The 22,423-nt window shown below is 39.6% G+C and overlaps 1 protein-coding gene across 1 annotated transcript; it reads right to left on the minus strand.

Annotated features, from left to right (window-relative positions):
• Window positions 1-561: 561 nt before the first annotated feature.
• On the minus strand, window positions 562-21,243 carry hcn4l (hyperpolarization activated cyclic nucleotide-gated potassium channel 4l). Its single transcript, XM_060886862.1, has 8 exons — window positions 20,612-21,243; window positions 11,235-11,658; window positions 10,119-10,280; window positions 9,357-9,575; window positions 7,562-7,708; window positions 7,166-7,406; window positions 2,499-2,663; window positions 562-2,097 (listed from the first exon to the last, which is right to left on the minus strand). Exons 1-8 carry the CDS (start codon window positions 21,241-21,243, stop codon window positions 572-574), a joined length of 3,516 nt encoding a protein of 1,171 aa, XP_060742845.1. The 3' UTR covers window positions 562-571.
• Window positions 21,244-22,423: the final 1,180 nt, after the last annotated feature.

Consider the following 22,423-nt stretch of genomic DNA (forward strand, 5'->3'; position numbering starts at 1 on the left):
GTGTGCCTTGGTTAACAAGGAAGTGTAGATGTGGGAAGGTCTAGTGACACGGTCAGTGGATGTCTGACAATGAACATGACAATGTCTGCATGTTTATTTGAATCCCAAACCTGATAAGTGAGATCTTTAGTAACTGTTCTTTCATCACAATGACATGATATATATAGCAAGAATAATATTTGCATTCCTTTTCCAGCATACTTCCCAGGGACCACCCATAACCCTGTTATTACTGTTCTGGTTTAATGGTGTTTTTTTGGAAATTGCTATTTGTTGCATATCCCTACATAATATCACCATCATTAGTATTGCAAAATTGCTAAAGGAACTTGGAAGACAAAGTCAAATAGTACACTGGATAGTAAACCGCCCAGTCACAAACCCACACTCTCATTCAATCATCAGACATCTGTCTATTTCTTCGTTTGGCATTATAGAGAAGTAGTCATTGCACGGTTATAAATACAGGTAGACAAACATCTTCTTGATGCCATAAAACCTATGTTCTTTGATAGATATTGTTCTTTGATAAAAACATAGTTTGTACAATAGACAAGGGTTTATTCCATTCTCATAAGTTTGATGGGAGTTTGGGCTGTAAGCTTGGTGTCCCTGGAATGGAACTGTCTCGAGACCCAGGACCACTAGAAGACCCAGTCTGGGATTGGGACACTTTGGAAGTCTGTCTTGACAGTGTCACATGGCCAGGTATTGAACTATACTTGGTAACAGGGTTTGGGAAAGAAGTATGGCTAAATCCAGACACTGTTACAAGATGTGACTGATCTGGGACATGTGGGCCTTGTCTTACTAGTTTGGGCCTGTCAAAGAGTCGTGGGGAAGGAAGTGATATGGAAATAGTGCTGACATCTTGAGAAGGGAGATTAACCAGAGACCCCACCTTCTCTTGTGACTGGGATGTCAGAGTACAAAGGGTCTGTGGGGTCAGGAGAGAGCTTTGGGATCCTGAGGTACTCGAGGGATTGCTATTAATGGGTGTCCGCTTTCTCTGCACCACAGGACTCTGAAATGTAGGGCTCCAAGCTGGTGGGGTGCTACAAGGGGAAGCATTTCCAGAGCCATACTGAGCAAGTGAAGCCAAAACAGATGGTTCATGTGATAGCCGTGAGGGATGATCTCTGCTTTGTGAATCCTGAGTCCGTGGGTTTGGGACATGTGGCTCTAAGACATTTGCAGAGAAAAGTGGGGATCCAGTAGGAGGTGATGGAGTGGTTGTCCTAACTGGCTTGCTTACTTCCTGAATGTACTTAACTTGAGGAGGCTTTGGCTGAGTGGACTGCAGTTGTGTCAGTATAGGGCTAATGGAGTGGGCTATCAAAGGAGTGATGGTAGAGGCAGAGGGCATGGCAAATTGTGCCAGGTCTCTACCTACTGCCCCTTGTTGAAAGAAACCAGGCAGTGGCGCAGTAATGCTGGAGAAGGAAGCATGTGGAAGCTTAGGTTGGGGATGAAGTTGAGCAACACTGGAGAATCCAGAACCATAGGTGCTGAGGGGTCTCTGGGAAAAAGTGGAGGCCTCGCTGATGCTGGATGTGATTGTGGTAATTGTGGTTGTTGTGGAAGACAGCAAAGAACTGGAGGCAGAAGGCAAAGGAGGTGAGGAAGATGTTGCAGAACTCTTGGCTCTCAGTGAATCCAAAATAGGCGTCTCCACACCAGATCCAAGTTGAGAACTCGCACCAGAAGATGAGCTACCCAATGCAGTAACACCAGAAACCACTGGAAACCTTTTAAAATGTCCTGGTTGATCTTTCAGTGAACTCAACATGGGTACAGGTGGCCGGAAAAGTGTATGAGGCAGATGTGGATGGCGGGTAAGGGCAATCGCCACTGAGGTAGTGGCTGCAGCAGCTTGGAGTGGAGCCTGGATAAGAGGAGCCCAGATAACTGGAGTGTGAGTAGAAGGAGCTGGAGTTTGTTGAGCACCTAGTGAGGGGGTCTGCATTAGGTGGGCACAGAGAGCCATGTCCCTATCATGCTGTACAATCTGCTGGATGATTTCATTCTCCTGAAAGTTCAGCACACCTGAGTTGAGATCTCGCTGCACTTTGGTCTGAAGAACAGAGTTTTTCTTTCCTAAAATGATAATGCACAAATAAACAAATATATAATAGATACATAATACTTAGACAACACTTATAACTTACATTATACTACATTAAATATTCAACATGTTATTAGAATCTCTGAATTTGTTGTTGGAAATATCTAGTATTCACGTTTTGTTTATAGAATTCTTTTACTATGATCTTCTATAACTCAATATCAATAACTATGGCTGAAACTAGTGTTCAAGAAGTGCAAGCACTGAAATTTGCGTTGCTAATTTTTTTCCTAGGTATGATGAAATGACTAAAACATAGAAGCAAAAATTTGCTCTGGGTAGCCATACAACTTTAACTAAACAAATCATGACATTAAATGGTGACCATATATGGTACAGGTGGCTCAAAACCCACATGAACGTCAGCTCTTACCAATGCGGTCTAGACGATCAAGGGCTACTGTTTCAAAAGCCCGACGCATCATTGGATACTCTTCCAACACTTCGTTAAAGTTGTCCACAGATAGAGAATACAGACGGCAGTATGTCTCTGCTCTCACACTGGCTGTTCTTCTGCCCAGAGTCAGCAAACAAATCTCTGTACAGAGTATTAAGATCTACATTAAAATCAATAGGATCATGTGACATGAAAACATGAGCATTTAAATAAAAGTTATACAAAACAAACAAGAATTCTATGTGCAAGTCATTAATACAATGATCCATGAAAAAATTAATTCTGAAACCTCTTTTCAGGTTAGAATCAGAGTTTAGTTATTTTACCATGGAGTAAAAGATCCTAAAATAATTGGAGAAAGCATGTAAAATCTAGTGTAGGAGGGAGAGTGAAGGAAAGACTCAGCTGCAGAGAAGCCAAAAGCATCAACACTGTAACTAGATTCTTACGTAAAATAAAAACATGCATTTTTATTTGACACAAATCATTTATATGCCATTTTAAAGCCTATTTGTGAATGCATGTGCTTACAAAGTGGACATTACATTACATTTTACTACCAGAGTGGTACAAGTTCTACAAAAATACAAGATCATAAATAACGTGCTTGTGGCCCTTCATTGCCCTGGAGCCAAAATGAAGTGGGGATGTTTGGTTAAGATAGAGTAGCTGAGATGGCCTAAGGGATTACACTCCATCCGTCATGGCCACAGTCATAAACAACAAGGACACAAGACCACTCCATTGGACTCATATATTTACTATCACACATGGAAGCAGAGGCAGAGAGACACAAAAAGGAAAAGACAGAACTGAGACTGAGGAAAAAAACAATAAAGGACCCAAAAGGAGAATGAGAAAAAAAGAAAGAAGAAAATGTCAGGTTGAGGATGAGGAGGCATGAGACACAGAGAGAAACTTCTCATTTTAAATATGGTCCAGTATGTGTTTCCTGCTGTTTTGTTTTCACTTTTTCATACACAAGACATATGGAGAGAGATTATGAGCAGGCTAGTGAGCACTTAACAACTTCATATGAGTCTGGACATAAAGAATACATTTTGTAAAATGTTATTTTTATTTGTATAAATATATATTTGCTCATTTTCAAGCCTTATTTGTAGCGGATGCTACAAATAAGGCTACCGTTCATTTTGTGAACAGGTGGGCCAGGATTTGCCAGCAAATATTTGCACAAGCATCATTCCCTCACCATCTGTAAGGCATCAATATTGTCATTTCAGTGCCAAAAATCTTTACATTTCATTCGATAGTTGACATAAAAAATAACTGATGCCAGACCTGAACTATAGGTCTAATAAATAAACATGCAGACATGTAGTTAAAAGTCTGATAACAAGTCTTCACAGCATCTAAAATGATCAGCCCTCCATTATTTTCCTTTCACTCCTCTGTTCACCTTTTATTTGAAAGTCGTTGCAAAGTCTCACTGAGCGGCAGTCGAGGAAAATTAATTTCATGAATGGCTAACCGATGTCGGGTGAGGAATTTCCCAAGGCTCCTGAAATGTGCCCATTCACTACCCCTGATCCCCCTGAGGATCAGCTGATAACACTGTTGAAACAGCGCACTGTCTGTCTGCACAGTTAAGCTTATTACAAATACTAAGGCTAAAAACAGCCGAGCTAACTTAACAGGAGCCCTACCAAAATTGTTATGCATAATACATAATACGTTGGATCCTTCAGTATTTGACTGGAATGCATCATTAGGTAAGCCTGCAGTCCGGATTTTCTTGGAGACTTACTAGGTTTTGATGTGTTTGATCACAATGTGGTGCACAGAGCACAGCTTTGCAGTAGCTAGATCTTCATCCATCATTTAGGAATGAAAATAATTTATAATCACACTCTCGGGTGCCACCCAATTGAGGATGAGTTTCCTTTCAAGTCTGGTTCCTCGCAAAGTTTCTTCCTCATACCACCTAAGGGAGTTTTTCCGAGCCACAGTCGCATCAGGCTTACTCATTGAGGATAAATTTAAATATAAGTCTAATATTAATCTTAAACATTTTGATCTATATTTCTTATGTTCTGTACAGCTGCTTTGAGACCACGTCCATTGTTAGTAGCAAAATATACAAATAAATCGAATTGAATCAAATTGAATGCTGTAAGGGGGTGCACGGTGGCTTAGTGGTTATCACGTTCGCCTCACATCTCCAGGGTTGGGGGTTCGATTCCCGCCTCTGCCTTGTGTGTGTGGAGTTTGCATGTTCTCCCCGTGCCTCGGGGGTTTCCTCCGGGTACTCTGGTTTCCTCCCCCGGTCCAAAGACATGCATGGTAGGTTGATTGGCATCTCTGGAAAATTGTGCGTAGTGTGTGATTGCGTGAGTGAATGAGAGTGTGTGTGTGCCCTGCGATGGGATGGCACTCCATCCAGGGTGTATCCTGCCTTGATGCCCGATGACGCCTGAGGTAGGCACAGGCTCCCCGTGACCCGAGGTAGTTCGGATAAGCGGTAGAAAATGAGTGAGTGAGAGAGTGAATGCTTTTAAGGGTTGAAATAGTTACAGTCCAGTCTGAAAGTACTGGAAGGGCAGGGCCAATTAAAAGGTGAATATGAGACGACAGATCAGAATTTCAGGTTTCATTTCCTGATGTCTTAACAACTTTCAGCATGACACTTCTGGTGGCAGACCACCCAATTATAGGGAAGCAAAAATATAGGAAAAGTTAAATAAATTAAATACAGGTCACAGCTGAGCAACAAGACACACCTGTCAGTCACATATTCTAACGTTTTGGACAAATGGGTGTGTTCAAACAAATGGTGCCATGTTCTAAGTTAACATGTCTAGAATCAAATATCTGGAATTTCATGAAAATCTGATCTAATATCAGGAAATTATGATTTGTTGTTTTTTGTAGCATATAGAAAAACTAAAAAATTGTCAGTGCCATTCCAATACTTTCAGAAGCGTGTTGGTATTTGCTGCTTCTGCTTGCTTATTTTCATGATCACGGTGAGAATAATAGCAACACTAATGTGAGTACATCCTTCAAGTGTGTAAAACATTAAAGGATGCATTTCCTTGCATATACATGCATAAAACAGTCCTAACTTTTTCTACCACCTAGACTGACAGATAATACTGATTATATTGTACCATATGACATTTCAGAGTTTTTAACATTATTGTAATCATACATTTTAATGTTATTTTTTAAATAATGACATAATTTAATAATTGAAATCAATTATATAATTGAAACACGAAACAAAATATCTAAAAATATCTTTTGGTCACTGGACATTTGAAAGTACACATACTGGTGTTCAGACCTTATATTGTATTCTGACCTTAAAAAGAAGTGATATTTCTTTTACAATATCCACATTGGTCATGGCAACAAGCTATATTAACAAGCTTGTTAATATAGACATAGTCCATAGACATAAAAATTACAAAATGCAATCTGAAGGTAATATTACTTTGTAAAAAATGGCACTTTTGACAAAATTATGCATTACATCAAGTCTTTTTACCCCTAAACAGGGTGTAACGGGTAGCATTGCTGTTACAGTCCTGGGTTTAATCTTGAGCTGGAGTGACTAGGTTTTGCATGTTCTCTCATTGGATCTTTGGTTTCTTTGGTTGCCCCTAGGTGTGAATGAGTGTGACTTTATGTGTGCATGGTGCTCTGCGATTCAGGGTGTAATTGTCCTGCCTTGTAGCCAGTGTTGCTGGGATAATCTCCATACTGTATATACCCCGAGTCCCTGATCAGGTTAGAGGTGTCACTGAAAGTAAGTGAGTTTCACCCCTAATCTCCAGAAATTTTGCATGCCAGTAAAAAAATGAATAAGGATGAATGAGGAGGTGTGAATTAAGTACAGAAAACAGTGTCTGTGAGTGTATAAATACAGCTTGTTTGGCCAGCTTCCATTACTTTCTGCTGTATACTACATTCTAATAGAGTCTTTTCTGTTGTAAAGGCCGGCAGCCAAGTGAATCTGAGTGGATTCCTGATGGCTGAGTTATGACAAATAGGCAAAGATGGCACGTAAATGTGATTATGGCAACTATTCATGGCTATCACCACTAAAATATTTGCAATATACTGTAACATTCCCAATAACCTCACATGATTTATGGACAAATTAATGTAAAAAATTATTGTTTTTTTAATGTTTGTAATTTTTATGGTAGATTTTGTTATATAAAAAAACCCACGTTATTTTTTGCCAGAATTTTCTACAATCCAATTCAAGACATAACTGAAAAACCCATGGCCTGGCAACGCGAAACAAGAAAATCCTTTTAATCAATTAAAATCTGTCAACTTTAAAAGTGCCCCTTAATACATAAAATAATGTGTCAAATATCACAACAGATGATTCCAGATATTTGAACAGTAGTGAACAGAACATGATGCATTTTCTACTCCCTGTAAAAATATTGCTGTATAATCTGTATTCGTGAAATATTCATATTTATTATAAATTAGGTTTTAACTTGAAATGTCTGCTTCATTTGTCTAAAAGCTCACCTAACTGTATAGATTTCTAACATATTTTTGTTTACATACTATCTTTCTCAACAGTTTTTTCCCCTCGCTCTCCATTGTATAAGCAACCTATCACCAGCTGACTAGCAATATTATGAATGCCTGCTTACCTCCAAAGTAAGACCCATCTGAAAGCTTTGTATCTTTACTGCCCTTGGTCTGAACAGTTAGCATGCCATGTTGGATAAAATACATTTTCTTTCCTATGGTGCCTTCCCGAATGATGTAGTCTCCTGGCTGGAAGACTTCAAAGCGTAGTTTGGTCAGCATGGAGGTTACAAAGTTGGGATCCGCATTAGCAAACAAGGGCATAGTGGCCACCAGCTTTCGACAGTTGAAACTGATGATCTCCTTCATGAGCAAAGAGAAAATGAAGAAATGGAAATTTGGGAAAGAAATACATTCATTTTAATTATATTATTCATTGTCAGTGAGCATATAGAAACACAATTTTGTTCAATATTCTCTTTCATGGGACATATATGGTGAGTGGATTGAAGGCTAACCTCTCGGAGTGGCTCATTTAGCTCTCCAAGTATGCTCTCTTCATCGAACATCTTGCCCTGATAACGGTGCTCATAGTAGTCATGGATCCTTTGGCGCATGTCAGCAGGAAGCTTGTGGAAGGACATGTACTGCTCCACTTGTTTATACTGCAGGGATTGCAGGCCAAAGAAAATGCCAGTGTCAATAATACAGCATCTGAATACATGAAACAAAGTCTTAAAATGGACAGCAATGTGTCGCAGCGGGAAGCGCTTCCAGTAAACAGCTCAGTGAAAATCATAAAAAAAGTTACAAATATTACATAACTACTGACTAACTCTAGGCAAGCTAGATGTTTTCATATCAACAACCATCTTTTACTTCTCTTTGTCTCTCTGCCTGCTTGTTTAACTTTTTATTTACCTATCTAGCATTTTATTTATTTTTTTCATGCCTGAAATATTCCTGCCCTCCTCTGCACATCGTCTTCCGCCTCACTTTACGCTTCACTCCTAGCCATTTTCTCACTTTCTTGCTTACAGGCTCCCTCCACAGAACAACACATTTTCCTTTTTTTCTTTACTACCCCCTCATTCTGTTTCATAAGCTTTCTCGGCAAGGTGCCTCCACCCCCGACGATTGTTCTCTCCCTCTCCTCTCTTGAACTCCTCCTTGACTGCAGTGGTTCTACTGTGCCCTTCACTCCATGCTAATGCTCCACGCGGCCATGCCAGCCGTGTCTGCTTTCGCCAGTGCTGTACTGCTGCTGATATTCCAATATGAATATTATCATATTCAAGGACACAAGACAAAGCCAGCAGGGATGACTTGAGACAACAGGAAATAATGTCAGACAGTGCTGTTGAGCCGGACTCGTGAGACCAGAGGGAGGTAGTAAAGCCATAACAAAACTGTCAGGATAAAGTAGGCTAAGTATGACTCACAGCATCAGAAAAAAAAGCAAGTGTCATTGGAATTTGTCCTTTTCAGGAGTAGGAGTAATGCTGTTGTCAGCATGTTGCTGCTAATAACAATGCCATCAAGAAAACAAACCCAATCAGAGAATGGAAAGCCTAGACTAGATAAAGAAAATAACAAACATGATAAACATATAAACAATTAGCTATACATCAGGAAGCTACTGAATCTCCTTTATGCTCTGCAACTCCTTTTCTTAAGCTTTCAGTCTTTTTTCAGTATTCAACACTGAATAATTTGTGCATTTGTAAATCAAGATTAAAACCCATTGAGCACAATCACTATACAGGCAGTTTCTTTGCCTCCTGAGTAAAGTGAAATAAAACATTTCTCAAGACACACAGCAATGTGCTGTGTTCCTTCTCAAACGCTATTTTGTGGGACAGCATGGGCTATCACAATAAAGCTGACGCTCCATCAATAAAACTATCCTGTGTCAACAAGGCTCGTTGCCATAGCAACTGCAAGGGGCAGAATTGACTCAAGTCATTTTACACAGCAGAGGTCAAAGCTCTTGTGTCTCCATCTTATTAAAAATGGAAACAGATCAATTAACACTCAAAAGGTACTTGGTATAGAAGACAATATAGTGTACATTGTGTACAGAACACCACAGAGGACAGGAATTGCAATGCTAAAATGACTGCAATAACATAGTAAACCTAATTATGAACCTTTTTTTGCATTTGTTTATACATAGAATGTGTAACGTGGATAACTGCAAAATGGTGCCTTTTCTGGCAACTATTAAACATGAGTTTTGATTGCATGATTACTTTTCATTATTTCATTTAATCAGTGAAACTCATCAGTATTTTCCATTCACCTCACACTAACCTTCTCCTGGTATTGCCGCCGAGACGAGTCTAGTGATTGAATAAGGGCAGTGGCATGACCTACAAACATGGCATAGCAGGTGGCACCCACAATCATGCTGAGGATGGTCAGCCACACGTCTGTCATGCCCACGGGTGGGTACATGCCATACCCAATACACAGCATGTGGCTCATAGCCTTAAACAGGGCGTAGGAGTACTGTTGACCCCAAGTATCATTCTGCAAAGGAAAGAGGGGGTGGGGCAGAAGGAGAGACATTAAGACAGAGAGAGGGAGAGAGAGAGGGAGAGAGAGAGAGAGAGAGAGAGAGAGAGAGAGAGAGAGATAGAGATAGAGAGAGTGGGAAGAGAGAGTGGGAAGAGAAAAACACACAGATGAGAGAAGACATACAAAGAATAAAATGTAATGCATATACATCATTTTGCATGTAAAATAGGGTTTATAGAAGCAAACACTGGAAGAACAGAAGCAGGAATACAGCAATGGAGAGAGGTGCAAAAATAGTAACATTTCATGTTTTTAATGATCGCATTGGGATTCCTTACAGGTGCCTAAAAAGGATCAAATACATGATGATAACCAGAAAAAAGCAACCAGACAAGAAATATATGCACAAAGAGAAGAGAAGCAAAAATGAAAGCTACAAAGTGGAACCATCTTTGTGTAATTACCTTTATTAGTTACTTTAAAAATCTTTATTTTGAATCGCAACACATAGTTTCAATACATTGGATGCTAAATTATTTGTTGGTTTCCGCTTACCACCATTTTGTTTTTGGATACCCAGCAGTCGGCAGGAAAGTCCTGAAGCATAGGCACAAGGAACTGCAGACAGCCATCCCAGTGGCACAGCAACAGCATCATACCAATCAGATTCACTATACGCACCATAGCACTAGCCAGGTCATAGGTCATGTGAAAAATCTGGGGAACCGGAAGAATGAGACAGATATTGTGACTCAGACAGAAGCATGCTGTACAGGTCCCATTTAAGGCTTAATCCAAGTTCAGATATGAGCCCTTTTGCTGTTATGAAGGCTAGGTTAGCAAAATGCCACGGATGTTGTATGTTACATAACGCTGCATGCCTTTGCTGCTAATGTTAATGGTTTGTGAGAGATCTGTGATATAAAGTAAAAGATTTGGTATATAAAACCCATTTTGTTTAGTGAGTTCCACACAGACACACATTACCTTTAGTCCCTTTACCTAGAGTTTTAGTTTAAGAACTAATGGGCTCACAGTATTGATTGGCTTGACAATTAAAACAAAATAATGCAAGTAATGCAGTGTTTTGTTTCTGATTCCAGCCAACCACATCTTTTTGAACTGCTGCTCATGCTGCATAACACACACAGATGTTAGCACTATCAACATTTTTCCACATACGTGAGCTCACAGAGCCACACGATTGGCTAGTATGCCATGCCTCCTTCTCAGGGAGCATGGATAATGTTGATCCCTTTGCCCTAGCCACAGATAACACTGGCACGGTCGATAGATTTTAAAAATGTTATTAAATTATTTAAATTTATTTCATTATCCTAGCATGGAAGGTAACTAACAATTGAGTTCTGCCATTGTACAACATTCCAGGTATGTAAGACTTACAATTAAATATATTTGGCAATGGGATTTGAACATTTTACATTTGTAGTATCAAATCTAACAAATTAGTGAATAAAAATGGTTTCTTGCCAGTTTTGATTTTTACACTAGCCATTTAATTTTCTTATGTAATATAGATAGTAAATATATATAGATATACATATATAGAGATTTCAGTATGAGTCATCTGATGTTCTTTATTAATCAGAGTTTTGTGCTAGGCTTTAATACAGAAGCAGAGTTTTCAGACAGTCGGTGTGGCAGACATACCTCCTCCCACTGATGAATGTATCTGATGAGGCGGGACAGTCGCAGCAACCTGAGCAAACTCAGAATCTTCGTAAAGCGAACAATCCTCAAAGCTCTGGCTGTCTTGTAGAAGTCTGAGTCAATCCGTGTCTCAACGATGAGGAAGATGTAATCTACAGGAATGGAGGAGATAAAGTCCACGGCAAACCAGCTGCGCAGGTACCTCACCTTTATCTGCTGTGGATCCAGGATGATCTCTGTGCTTTCCTCCTTCACAATGCCAGTCCGGAAGTTCAGGACAAGGTCCACTAAAAAGAAGGTATCAGAGACCACGTTGAAAACAATCCAGGCCGGCGTATGTTCATCTTTGAAGAATGTGATGCCCACTGGGATGATGATCAGATTTCCGACCATTAAAAGCAGCATGATCAGGTCCCAATAGAACCTGAATTAGACAAAGAGAGCACAAATTATCGAACATGCACCAAAATAATGCTTTATGGTCATTTACACAAAGCAGTCCAATTTGTTGTCCGGAAATGTTTTTGAAAAGCTTTGAGTAAATAATAATGAAACAATCATAACTATTTTAATGATCCCATTGTGGCATCTGTCATCGGATCTACATTTGATGTGGGTTTAAATGAAGCATATTTAAGTTGAACACAACATCAAATGCAAGACTGCCTTTTTATCATTAAAACATCTGCTGCAGGGTAAAACTGTTACACAGAAGACAGTATAATTGCAGTTCCCAGCTTTAATTAGCACACAGAACTGCAAGATTTTAAGCTATTTGGTTTCCTCAGTTCATAAGTCACAAAGCATTTAACACCACAAGACTAGTTTTCATGTCTATATTATGCTCTAGTTTGTTCACTGGCCTCTGAGACACACATAATAGTCAAAAATAAACATAAGGATATTAGAGAAATGTCCCAGTTGTTCTTCACATGGACAAGTTTTGAAGTTTTTAATTACTCATACTCAGCATGATGTTCCATATGTCCAAACGTTTGTATAATAAATTCTAGTCCAGTGGTGTAGAGTTGTAATTAAGCAGGCACTGATTGCACAGATGGTTGATACACTTCATAAACCAGTACAGATTGCTGCTCAGCATTTTAGTCTTTTTTTTATTATTTATCCAAGTATAATTTGCAAAAATTCGCTGCAATAATAAGACATAGCTAATAAAAACAGCATTCATTTAAAGCTTTACAATATTGCATTTAGTGCACAAGACAGTTATTCTACATTTAAATTGTAATAAAAAATACTTATAGTACAGGGAGCTTTAAAGAGATCCAAAACAATTAGGACAATCAACTGTGATTAACCATGTATGATTCACTTTGCAACATTTAACTATTCAACTGTGTATAAAATCACATTTGGTGGCCCAAGAACAAAGCATCTATACATATAGTGGGACTTCAGCTGTCAGATTATTCTCAGTTTTCAGATTATAAAGGATTTGCGACTGACACTAGCATTTTGACAGATGTTCTAATGGTCTGGACTATGAATATAAAGAGAATGGCTTAATCTGTAATTGAACAGACAAATACTATAGCGATCTTCCATTTATAACAATGTAATACCACATTTTCTGACTAAACAACTGTTTCATGCAATCAGGTATATAGAGGATATGACAATCCTGCCACGTGTGTAACATAATTAAAACAATGTAACATGTGCACCATTATTGTCATTCCTACTATCTTTAATCCACTGCTCAATTTGAATACAGGCAAGTGTGTGTAACACTATATAGTCAAATGTTTGTTGACCCCTGACCAGCACACTCATGTATCATATGCCTTCCCCAAACCATTTCACACAATTGTATCTGTAGCGGTGAAATTTCCTGTCAGGACGCAGCCCGGACTTTGGCCATGTGCAGTTGTTTATGTTTTGTGTCACGTGTCTGCCCCGCCCTTGTCTCTTCCTGCTCGCTTCTGCACACCTGTTCCTCATGTGTCTGATTGTCTTTTCTATTTAGTTGAGCCATGTTGCCTTGAGCAGCGTGGAATTATTTGTTGTCTTTGTCTTGTTTCGTGTTTTTGTTTTAGTTAATAAACCCTGCTTTATTTTAGCTATCCTGCATTTGGGTCCTATTTTATCCCCGTGCCACTGACATTTCCTTTCACTAGAATTGAGAGGCCTAGGCAAATGGTGACACCCATGAAGAGATGTTGTGCTCAAATTTGAGTGGAAGAACTTGAGAACCTACACAGTTCTGATATCAACCTCCATTAACACCTTTGGCATGAACTTGAACACTGACTGAAAAGGATAGCTGCAGCCTGGACCGGCCGATTGTGGGAGCATTTTTTTTTTCTCGTTGGATTTTTTTGCCCTGGACTTTGTGGCTTTGGTGACATCGGTCCGCATATTTCCGGTGAGGGACGCCGCTCCGCTTCCGGTTCTCCGTGAGGGGCGCCGCCTCACTTCATGTTTGTCATCAGCCCTAGTTTTGTTTTGTTTTTGCGGTATCCTGCGACATCGCCCCGAACCTGTCTGGTGGGGGGCGTCGCTTTACATCTGGTTTCCATGGAGGACGCCGTCCCACTTCCTGTCCGCGGGGGATGTTGCAGGCCCGTGTTTTGCCCCATGGATTTTTTTTGTTGATTTTTATGTTCTGTGGAGGACGATCATTTGGAATAGGATGTTTAAAGGGCATGGGTTGGCACTCCGTCCAGGATGTATCCTGCCTTGATGCCCGATGATGCCTGAGATAGGCACAGGCTCCCCGTGACCCGAGGTAGTTCGGATAAGCGGTAGAAGATGTTTAAAGGGCACGTATGGATGTTATGGTCAGGTGCCCAATGTTGGGCCATATACAGTAGTGCAAAATAACAAGATAAGTAGAATATTTTATAAGTTCATAGATTTATAATGTAGTGTTTGCTTTTTCCCACCTTTCCTTAATTTAATTGCTATATACAGTGCTTTCTGCTTTCTTTTAATGCTTATATAAAACAGATAAAGAAGAGTCTTTTGGTTTGTGTATTGGGTGCACACACACACACACACACAAAACCCCTGCTAGAACAGTCATTCAAATGGTACGTTAGACACATAAAATATGTTTAGCTTACAAGACACATTTTTTGTAGGCATTCAATAGATCCAAAGCGAGTGAACTTCTAGTAGCTTAATAAAAAACATAAACTTACAGCATGCAATTAATATTTGGCAAACATTCTGAAAAACATTCTGAACCACACTACAGACATAGGGGATATACTAGGCTCCAAAACAATAAGCTACTGAGACCTTTAGAATAACTGCTTGTAAAATTGTTCAAGATAAAATATTTTTGTCAGTTTTGTTGAAAAAAGCTAACAAAGAGTTTAATGTAAGTTAATTGTATTATTTGTTTTAAAAACAACTGTCGCGTTATAGTTTAATATTATTGGAAGTTTTAACAAGGTCAAAACACTTTGAGAAGTGGACCTAACATCATGTATAACAGATGAACTCCAGGGAGGAAGAAAACTAAAGCTACTGTCCAAAAGACATTTTGGACATGTATGTTTTCCACTACAGAAAAACCACACCTGATACCCAACAGCCCAATGATGGAATTTTCTTTTCTTTTTATTCAGTAGGTGGATAAATTGGATGACTGATGAGTAATACAACCACTATGTTAAAAATTTCATTGCAGCATTTATTCCAGTGAAATTTTACGGGAATCCTTCAAGGCAGTCTTGAAAGCAAGGGTCTGTGATTCAGAGCACCCCTCTGCCCCTATATAAATCATCTCATGAACCATCACTTTAATTAATGTTGTATCTCTATACGCACACATGATTCCTATGCTATAATCTTTTTTTTTTGTTTGTTAACACTTTCTTCACCTCCAGTGCAAATATGCAATTTTGTGAACAGAGAGAAAGTGATAAGAACCAAGCAAGCTTGCCAATATAATTTGTACATTCAAACAAATACAAAATATACTGAAACAATACTATTCAGTCTGTTAGTCTATTTACAGCTTTTTTGGTGCGTGACAGGAAAAGAGGCAGATGACTGATATTTTATTAAATTTGACCCCAACTTTGGCATGCTGTTCTAAATAGTAAACTAGCACTTCAAAAGCATACTGGGTAACACTTTTCAATAACTGTTCAACTGTGCTCTTTCTTGCAGGAGAACAATATCATTGAAGAGTTTCAGTCAGGTTTCCGGTCTCATCATAGCACAGAAACTGCCCTTGTTATAGATACAAATGACCTGTTCTTAGCTTCAGAACAAGACTGCATGCCACTATTTGTTCTATTTGATCTTAGGGCTGCATTCGACACTATAGATAGATCACTATATATTCTCCTAGATCACTTACAAAATTACACAGGTATTCAGAGACAGGCTTTAAGTTGGTTTAGTTCCTACCTATCTGACTGATACCATTTTGTAGATTTAAATGGTGAATCCTCCAGTTTTTTGCCAGTTAATTATGCAGTCCCTCAAGGATCAGTTTTAGGACCTCTGCTTTTCCAATATACAGTACATGCTTCCCTTAGGAAACATCATTAGAAGGCATGGGATTAGTTCCCATTGTTATGCTGATGATACCCAGTTATATATCTCATCAAAAGCAGATGAAATATCTAACTTGTCTAGGTTAACCGAGTGTGTCTTATATCCAAAAGATTAGATATAAAAGAATTTTCTGTTATTAAATTCTGATAATACAGAAATATTACTTATGGGCCCAAAAACCAGTACACAGAAGCTCTCACAATTCAACTTCCATTTAGAGGGATGTAATGTTACTACTAGCTCAACAGTGATTGTGTGAATTATATCACCTATATTACAAAAACAGCCTTCTTCCACCTTAGAAATACTGCCAAGCTAAGAAATATCCTATCTGTATCTGATGCTGAGAAGCTGGTTCATGCATTTAAGACCTCCAGACTGGACTATTATAATGCATTACTAGGTGGTTGTCCTACATCTTCAATAAAGAGGCTACAGTTAGTCCACAATGCAGCTGCCAGAGTTCTAACATGCTACAATCCTTCATGCTCTCTCATCTTCACGCTCATCATGCTCCCAAACTTTTGGAATATTCTTCCTGATATAGTGTTTGTGGCTCATACACACTTTCCCAGTTTAAATGTAGATTAAAGACATATCTCTTTAGTCAGGCATACATATAATACTTCGCATAATCCTGTGCTCCTGTACATTTGATCAAAAGCACATTATCATCTAGTTATTGCTAGCATTCACTATGAACAGCAGCTACGCTAATTCCTTTCCACTGCTTTTCTTTTTCTACCCATCCCAAGGCATCCAGAGATTGTACCAGCTGCAGTTCTGTTCCATGTCATGAAGATTTTGGACCTTGAAGGAGATGAGGCCATCAATGTAAGGAACCTGAGGCATCTAGAGATGTACCAGCTCCAGTCGGCTTCAGTATTCACACATTTTAAGAGGAGATGCCAACTACATATGGTCTTTGAAAACAACCTCCTCATCAATACACAAGTGCCGGACTGTATATTTATAACCACACCCTCCAGTGTATAATCACACCCTCCTTTTTTTGAGTCTGGTTCTTCTCAAGGTTTCTTCCTCTTCCATCCAAGTGGTATTTTCTTGGCACAGTAGAGAAAGAGAAATGGTATTTCGATTCCTCTGTATGTCTGCACATGTATGGTGGCATGGACAATAAAGAACCTTCAACTTTGAAACTTGAACCAGTTAACTCAGTCACCACAGGCTTGCTCATTGGGGATAAATACAAAGACATTTAAATATCAATCTAATATTAATCTTGAATTTTTGTATTATATTAATCTTTGTATAATATAAACCTTTTTGTATTATGTTTCATATGTTCTGTAAAGCTGCTTTGAGACCATGTCCATTGTTATACAAAAAATATTTGAATTAAATTGAATAACAGCACACAAATAATCACTAATGCACTAATCATTTTACTTGCACTAATCACTGCATACTTAAATATGAATGAAAGATTTGTTAAAACGTGCTAATCACGTAACTAATAATCCTTGACATAAGTCTTATAAATCTATGTGCGAATAACGATCGCCTTAAATACATGCTAGTACATGTTTGCTATTTAATGGATTAATTAACATGTAGGGGTAAACTAAATGAAGGCCTGTAAGATAGAATATGAATTAAATGTGCAGAATTTCAGATTGTCCACTCCTGTGGGTGCATTCCCTCAAGGCAGAACCATGCAGACCAAGTATTAGTTCTATAGTGAGATTTAAAGAGAAAGAGAATATTGATAGAGAATGATGCAAATTTGATGAAATTATGAAGATGAAATGGGGGGCACGGTGGCTTAGTGGTTAGCACGTTCGCCTCACACCTCCAGGGTCGGGGTTCGATTCCCGCCTCCACCTTGTGTGTGTGGAGTTTGCATGTTCTCCTGGAGTTTGCATGTTTCCTCCGGGTACTCCGGTTTCCTCCCCCGGTCCAAAGACATGCATGGTAGGTTGATTGGCATCTCTGGAAAATTGTCCGTAGTGTGTGATTGCATGAGTGAATGAGAGTGTGTGTGAGCCCTGCGATGGGTTGGCACTCCGTCCAGGGTGTATCCTGCCTTGATGCCCGATGACGCCTGAGATAGGCACAGGCTCCCCGTGACCCGAGGTAGTTCGGATAAGCGGTAGAAGATGAATGAATGAATGAATGAATGAAGATGAAATGACATACTTAGGTTAGCTCCTCGTTAGATCATACTACCTGCATATCTTAATTCATCATTAATTAATAATTCAATCCATATTTAATAATTAATGTGCAGGTTTATTCAAGTTCTGCTATTGTAAAGTGTTACATGCATACTGTCAAGCATGTTTTAGAATATCAGTGGAAAAAAATTCTCTTTCTAATATTTACCTGTATATAACACTTTATAACAAACAAAAAATCTTAAATTAAGATTTTTTAAAAATTTCTTAATCACAGCTTTATGTGTGGTGAGAACAATAATGGTTGGGGTTACTGTTCATAGATTTTCTTACAGTTTCCGTTGTGTGAAATCCATAAAAACCGCTAAAATCGGCAATGCTATTTCCTAGCAACAAACAGTTATACATAATCAGAGACCACAGGAAACTATAGTGGCATCACAAAATAATCCTAATCTAATAAGTGTTGGGACACGAAATTAAAATTCTGGTTATTTAAAGATGCTGCTTTCACACAACCAAAACATCAGGCAAACCATCATAACATAAAAGCCTGTTTAAAAGTTTAAAGTGGTCTTGTGTTTTATCCCTTTAAAGAACAGATGTCATTTTATTAAAATAGAAATGTATAAATACATACTGCATAGACTTTTCACAAGATATATATGAGTATGTGCATAAGGCTTGAATACTGCAGAACTGATCATGCAAACTGTAACATATGACCAGCACTTATTTCAGATTATTACAATAGCTTTCTCTTTTGAACTCAATTTTTGGAATTCATGGCTTTCATTGTGATGGCAACTATTAATACATTTTAAATGTATTTAAATATATTCTGGTAATATAAATGTCCACTGATTAAATGTAATGTTTAGCTCTGATGATATCCCCTAATGTTGAACGGTTTGTAGAGGATTCATTTAACCAAATAAATTGCTGGGCCATATAACAGTATGTTACAATAGCACATAGTGATATAATAACTTCTAATTGGACAATCACACAACCAGGCTTTTGCAATAAAAAAGATATAAGTCTGTCAAATAAGGATATGTGTAGCAAAAAAGCAACTATAAATCCTAAAACATGAACCCAGCTCTAAAGCCTCTGTGATAATCAGCTTTCTTTTGTTAATCTGCCAAAACTGCACTCCAATTTTATTTGCTACTGCTGAGAATTTTATGGGTCCTAATTGTTTTTGCCAATCCTCATGCCAGCACTTGATGAATTCTATCAGAAAACAGTCATCGCATTTTTGCCAGCACCAGTCCACGGCTCTGTCAACTACATGTTAGCACGTAGCTGAAATCCGACAACCTGTTCACACACAATACATATTCTAGCAGCTTTAACCTGTCAACAGTCCATACTTGCCTTAGGCCATTTTTTTTACATGAACCAGGTAATGAAATCAGCAAATGGACCTTCCTGCAAAAAAAAGCACATCTGTCCTGCTTAACGTGGTAAGAGTGAAAGGTCACGTGAGGGAGATACAGAAAGGGAGGGAGAGGATTGGAAATGTGAATTGGTAAATTATGAACGTGCAGGATGACACCATAAATAAAAAACTAATAAAAACTTAAAATTCATTGTCTGTAAATTATAAATTCTATTCAAACTAAAGTAGAAAATGAAAAGGACCTGGAAGACATGTGGCTTTTAGATGCATCAGTGAGACATGCTATGGGTACATCCACTCCTTGAAAAAAGGTTAAAACAAGCAATCTAAAGGATCTCTCCATGTGTCCCTCTGGGTGATATTTTAAATGATCTATGTAGATCCTCACAACTAAAAGGTATTTTCAGGATACTGGCAGGCCATTTGTACATATGATGATATTGTATTGAAAATATGACGAGATTCAACCCATTTGAATTGAAATCTGTTTCCGTCAGCATGTGTAGGACCAAAAGAAAATGCACGTTGAAACAGCTGCAAACAATAAAACAATGGCACATAAACAACGCATCAATCATTGTATTACAAGTTAGACGGCCTAGTTTAGCTTGTCCGTTATAACTATGTTAAGGCCATGTGGTCCATTTCAATCCCCCGACTGTTACAATTACCCCATCCACACAAGGACAGATCCATTAAATAAATTGTGCCATCATAATCTCTTTGGATGTTTGCTCCTCATAACACCTGTGGTTGTGCTATCCCATTTTGATTACACTGTTTCTAGGGTACATAGCCATGGTTGGCAAAACTACCAGAAGACACCCACAATACATGGGAGTGAATGGAAAAAATTGCATCTTCCTCAATGCTGGGTCCAACTGGAAACATAACAATGCTGGACTTTTACCCAAATCAACTTTATCCATAGCCAATAATTAGTCACTCTATTGTCAACACTGGCTTGTTATTTATAAGGTTTTCATTACAAATATAAAAACAAATCTGCTATAAGCTTCTGTGGGATTGGCCACTCATCACTGGTTTGTTGAAGGACAAGCAGCATGTCATTTATGCAGACAGTAATTACAAATCCCACTGAGGTTTATCTTTTAGAGCAGCACCACGGCTTCATATTATCAGCACACATTCAGTCCAAAACAAACCACCACAACACATGTGGCCTATAGACACTTGGAACAGATCTGTCGACAGTAGTGGGGACAGTGATTTACACAGACAGGGGGTAGCTGTTGTGTGGACAATCAGAGACATACAGTCCTGTGGTAAATCCTTACCTAAAGTCGCTGTACGGGTGAATGATCCACGACCCGACCGATTTGACTCGCTCCTGTTCGCGCTCCACCGCCTTCTCACTACCGAACATGCGGAGAGAGAACTTGTTGACTCCTGGCTGCAGCATGGCGCCCAGCTGCCGGTGCACGAAGCCCGAGTGGTAGAGGCGCTCGTCGTCGGGCGCCATCTGCTCGATGCCCTCCAACTTAATGAAAGTCGCGTGCTCATCCGAGGCCGAGGGCTGGCTCTCCGCGCCACCTCCAGCAGCGCCGCGCGCGCCCGCCGCCGCTGCTCCATCATCTTCTTCTGGACTTCCGTCTCCTCCACCGCTGTCGTCGTCTTCCTCTTCAGCGATGAGGCGCTTCTGTTCGTGCGCTTCGGCGTCCGCTCCGTGGCGGCTGGTGACGGACGACAGACTACCTTTAAACCTCCGGCAGTCTCCGTTCGCGTTACCTCTGAGCGCACCAGGCGCGTCTGGATCGACGCTCGCGGCCTCTGGAGAGACTGAAGGCGCCAGCGACTTCATGCGTACGCTCTTCCTCCGCGCGTCCGCGTCGCCTTCGTCCAATTTATTTCCAAATTGATGGGGCAAGCTGTAAAGACGCTTGCGCATGGAAGAATGCAACCTGTCCATTTTAGTTTAGCGCACAAAGCGACGGTGAGCGACAGAACGCGGTCAGAGTTAGATAAGGGCAAACGCGTGCATAGCCCTTAAGTTTCCGAAGACAGACACGTTTTTGTGCGACGCGACGGCTGGTCACAGGTATTAAAACCCAAATGACTGCAAGTGCATCCTGCTGCAGCTGTATACTCACGTAACATTCCCAGGTAGAGGGGATATGAGGGCAGAACGAACGCGCTCCCGGAGAGATGTCAGGATGCTGGAGCACTGACGTATCGGAGCGACGAGGAAACAATCTGACGAACGTTTCAATGACAAAGCGCCGCGTGTTCACAAGTGTTCCATAAAGGGCAGGTTTGAAGCTCAAAAACGCTAACGCGCATCCAAATAGTGCCTCTTCTCGTACACGAGGACAATAATCTGTCACGTTGCCACAGCAAATAAGCTCGAACCATCTAAACCAAACATGGGAGGAGGGGTGTTACAAAAACGCCACAGATTCGTGTAGGCTATTCATTTGCTGATGTTCGACTGGGATTATGGCATACTGAACATAGAACACGCCATGTACCATTCGTTAGGTGATCACAGTGGGTTTGGAGAAAGAAAAAAAGACTTGAAGGTCTCCAGTAGGGTTTGCGCTATATGTTATTTGTTATTGCGTTGTTGACCTTTGCAGTACATTTACATTTACAACATGTACTCCTTACAGCAGTACTCCTATCACACAAGACTACATGTGCTGTGAGCATCAAGACAACAGGTCTAACAAATTCCTTTGCACCACAAACCTTTTATGGGTCTTTAGTAGTCAGTGTTCTTTATTGACCGATTTCCCACTTTATTTATTCTTTCTCATGGCTGTGTATGGTTCTAGGTGTATGAATTGCGATCTGTTTGCTTTCCATTCCATCTCCTCTATTTTAAATGCAAACTTTTTAGTCTTGGCCCCTTTAGGTCCCATCTTCACCCAGGAGCCCTGGACATTAAGTTTCACCATCCTGCCCTGCAGTGACGTCTGTGATCCTGACCAATCTCAGACTCCTTACTTTCTGTTAGGATTCTGATGAATCACAGTAGTCACATGATCTAACAGGCATATTCAACCAAGTGTGTATGAATGTGTATTTAACATCATATAATCTTTCACAATTGCATCATGATACTTTGACTATAATTATATAACTCCTTT

Source organism: Tachysurus vachellii, chromosome 14 (genome assembly GCF_030014155.1).
Source record: "Tachysurus vachellii isolate PV-2020 chromosome 14, HZAU_Pvac_v1, whole genome shotgun sequence".
In the NCBI taxonomy this organism is placed as follows: Eukaryota; Metazoa; Chordata; class Actinopteri; order Siluriformes; family Bagridae; genus Tachysurus; species Tachysurus vachellii.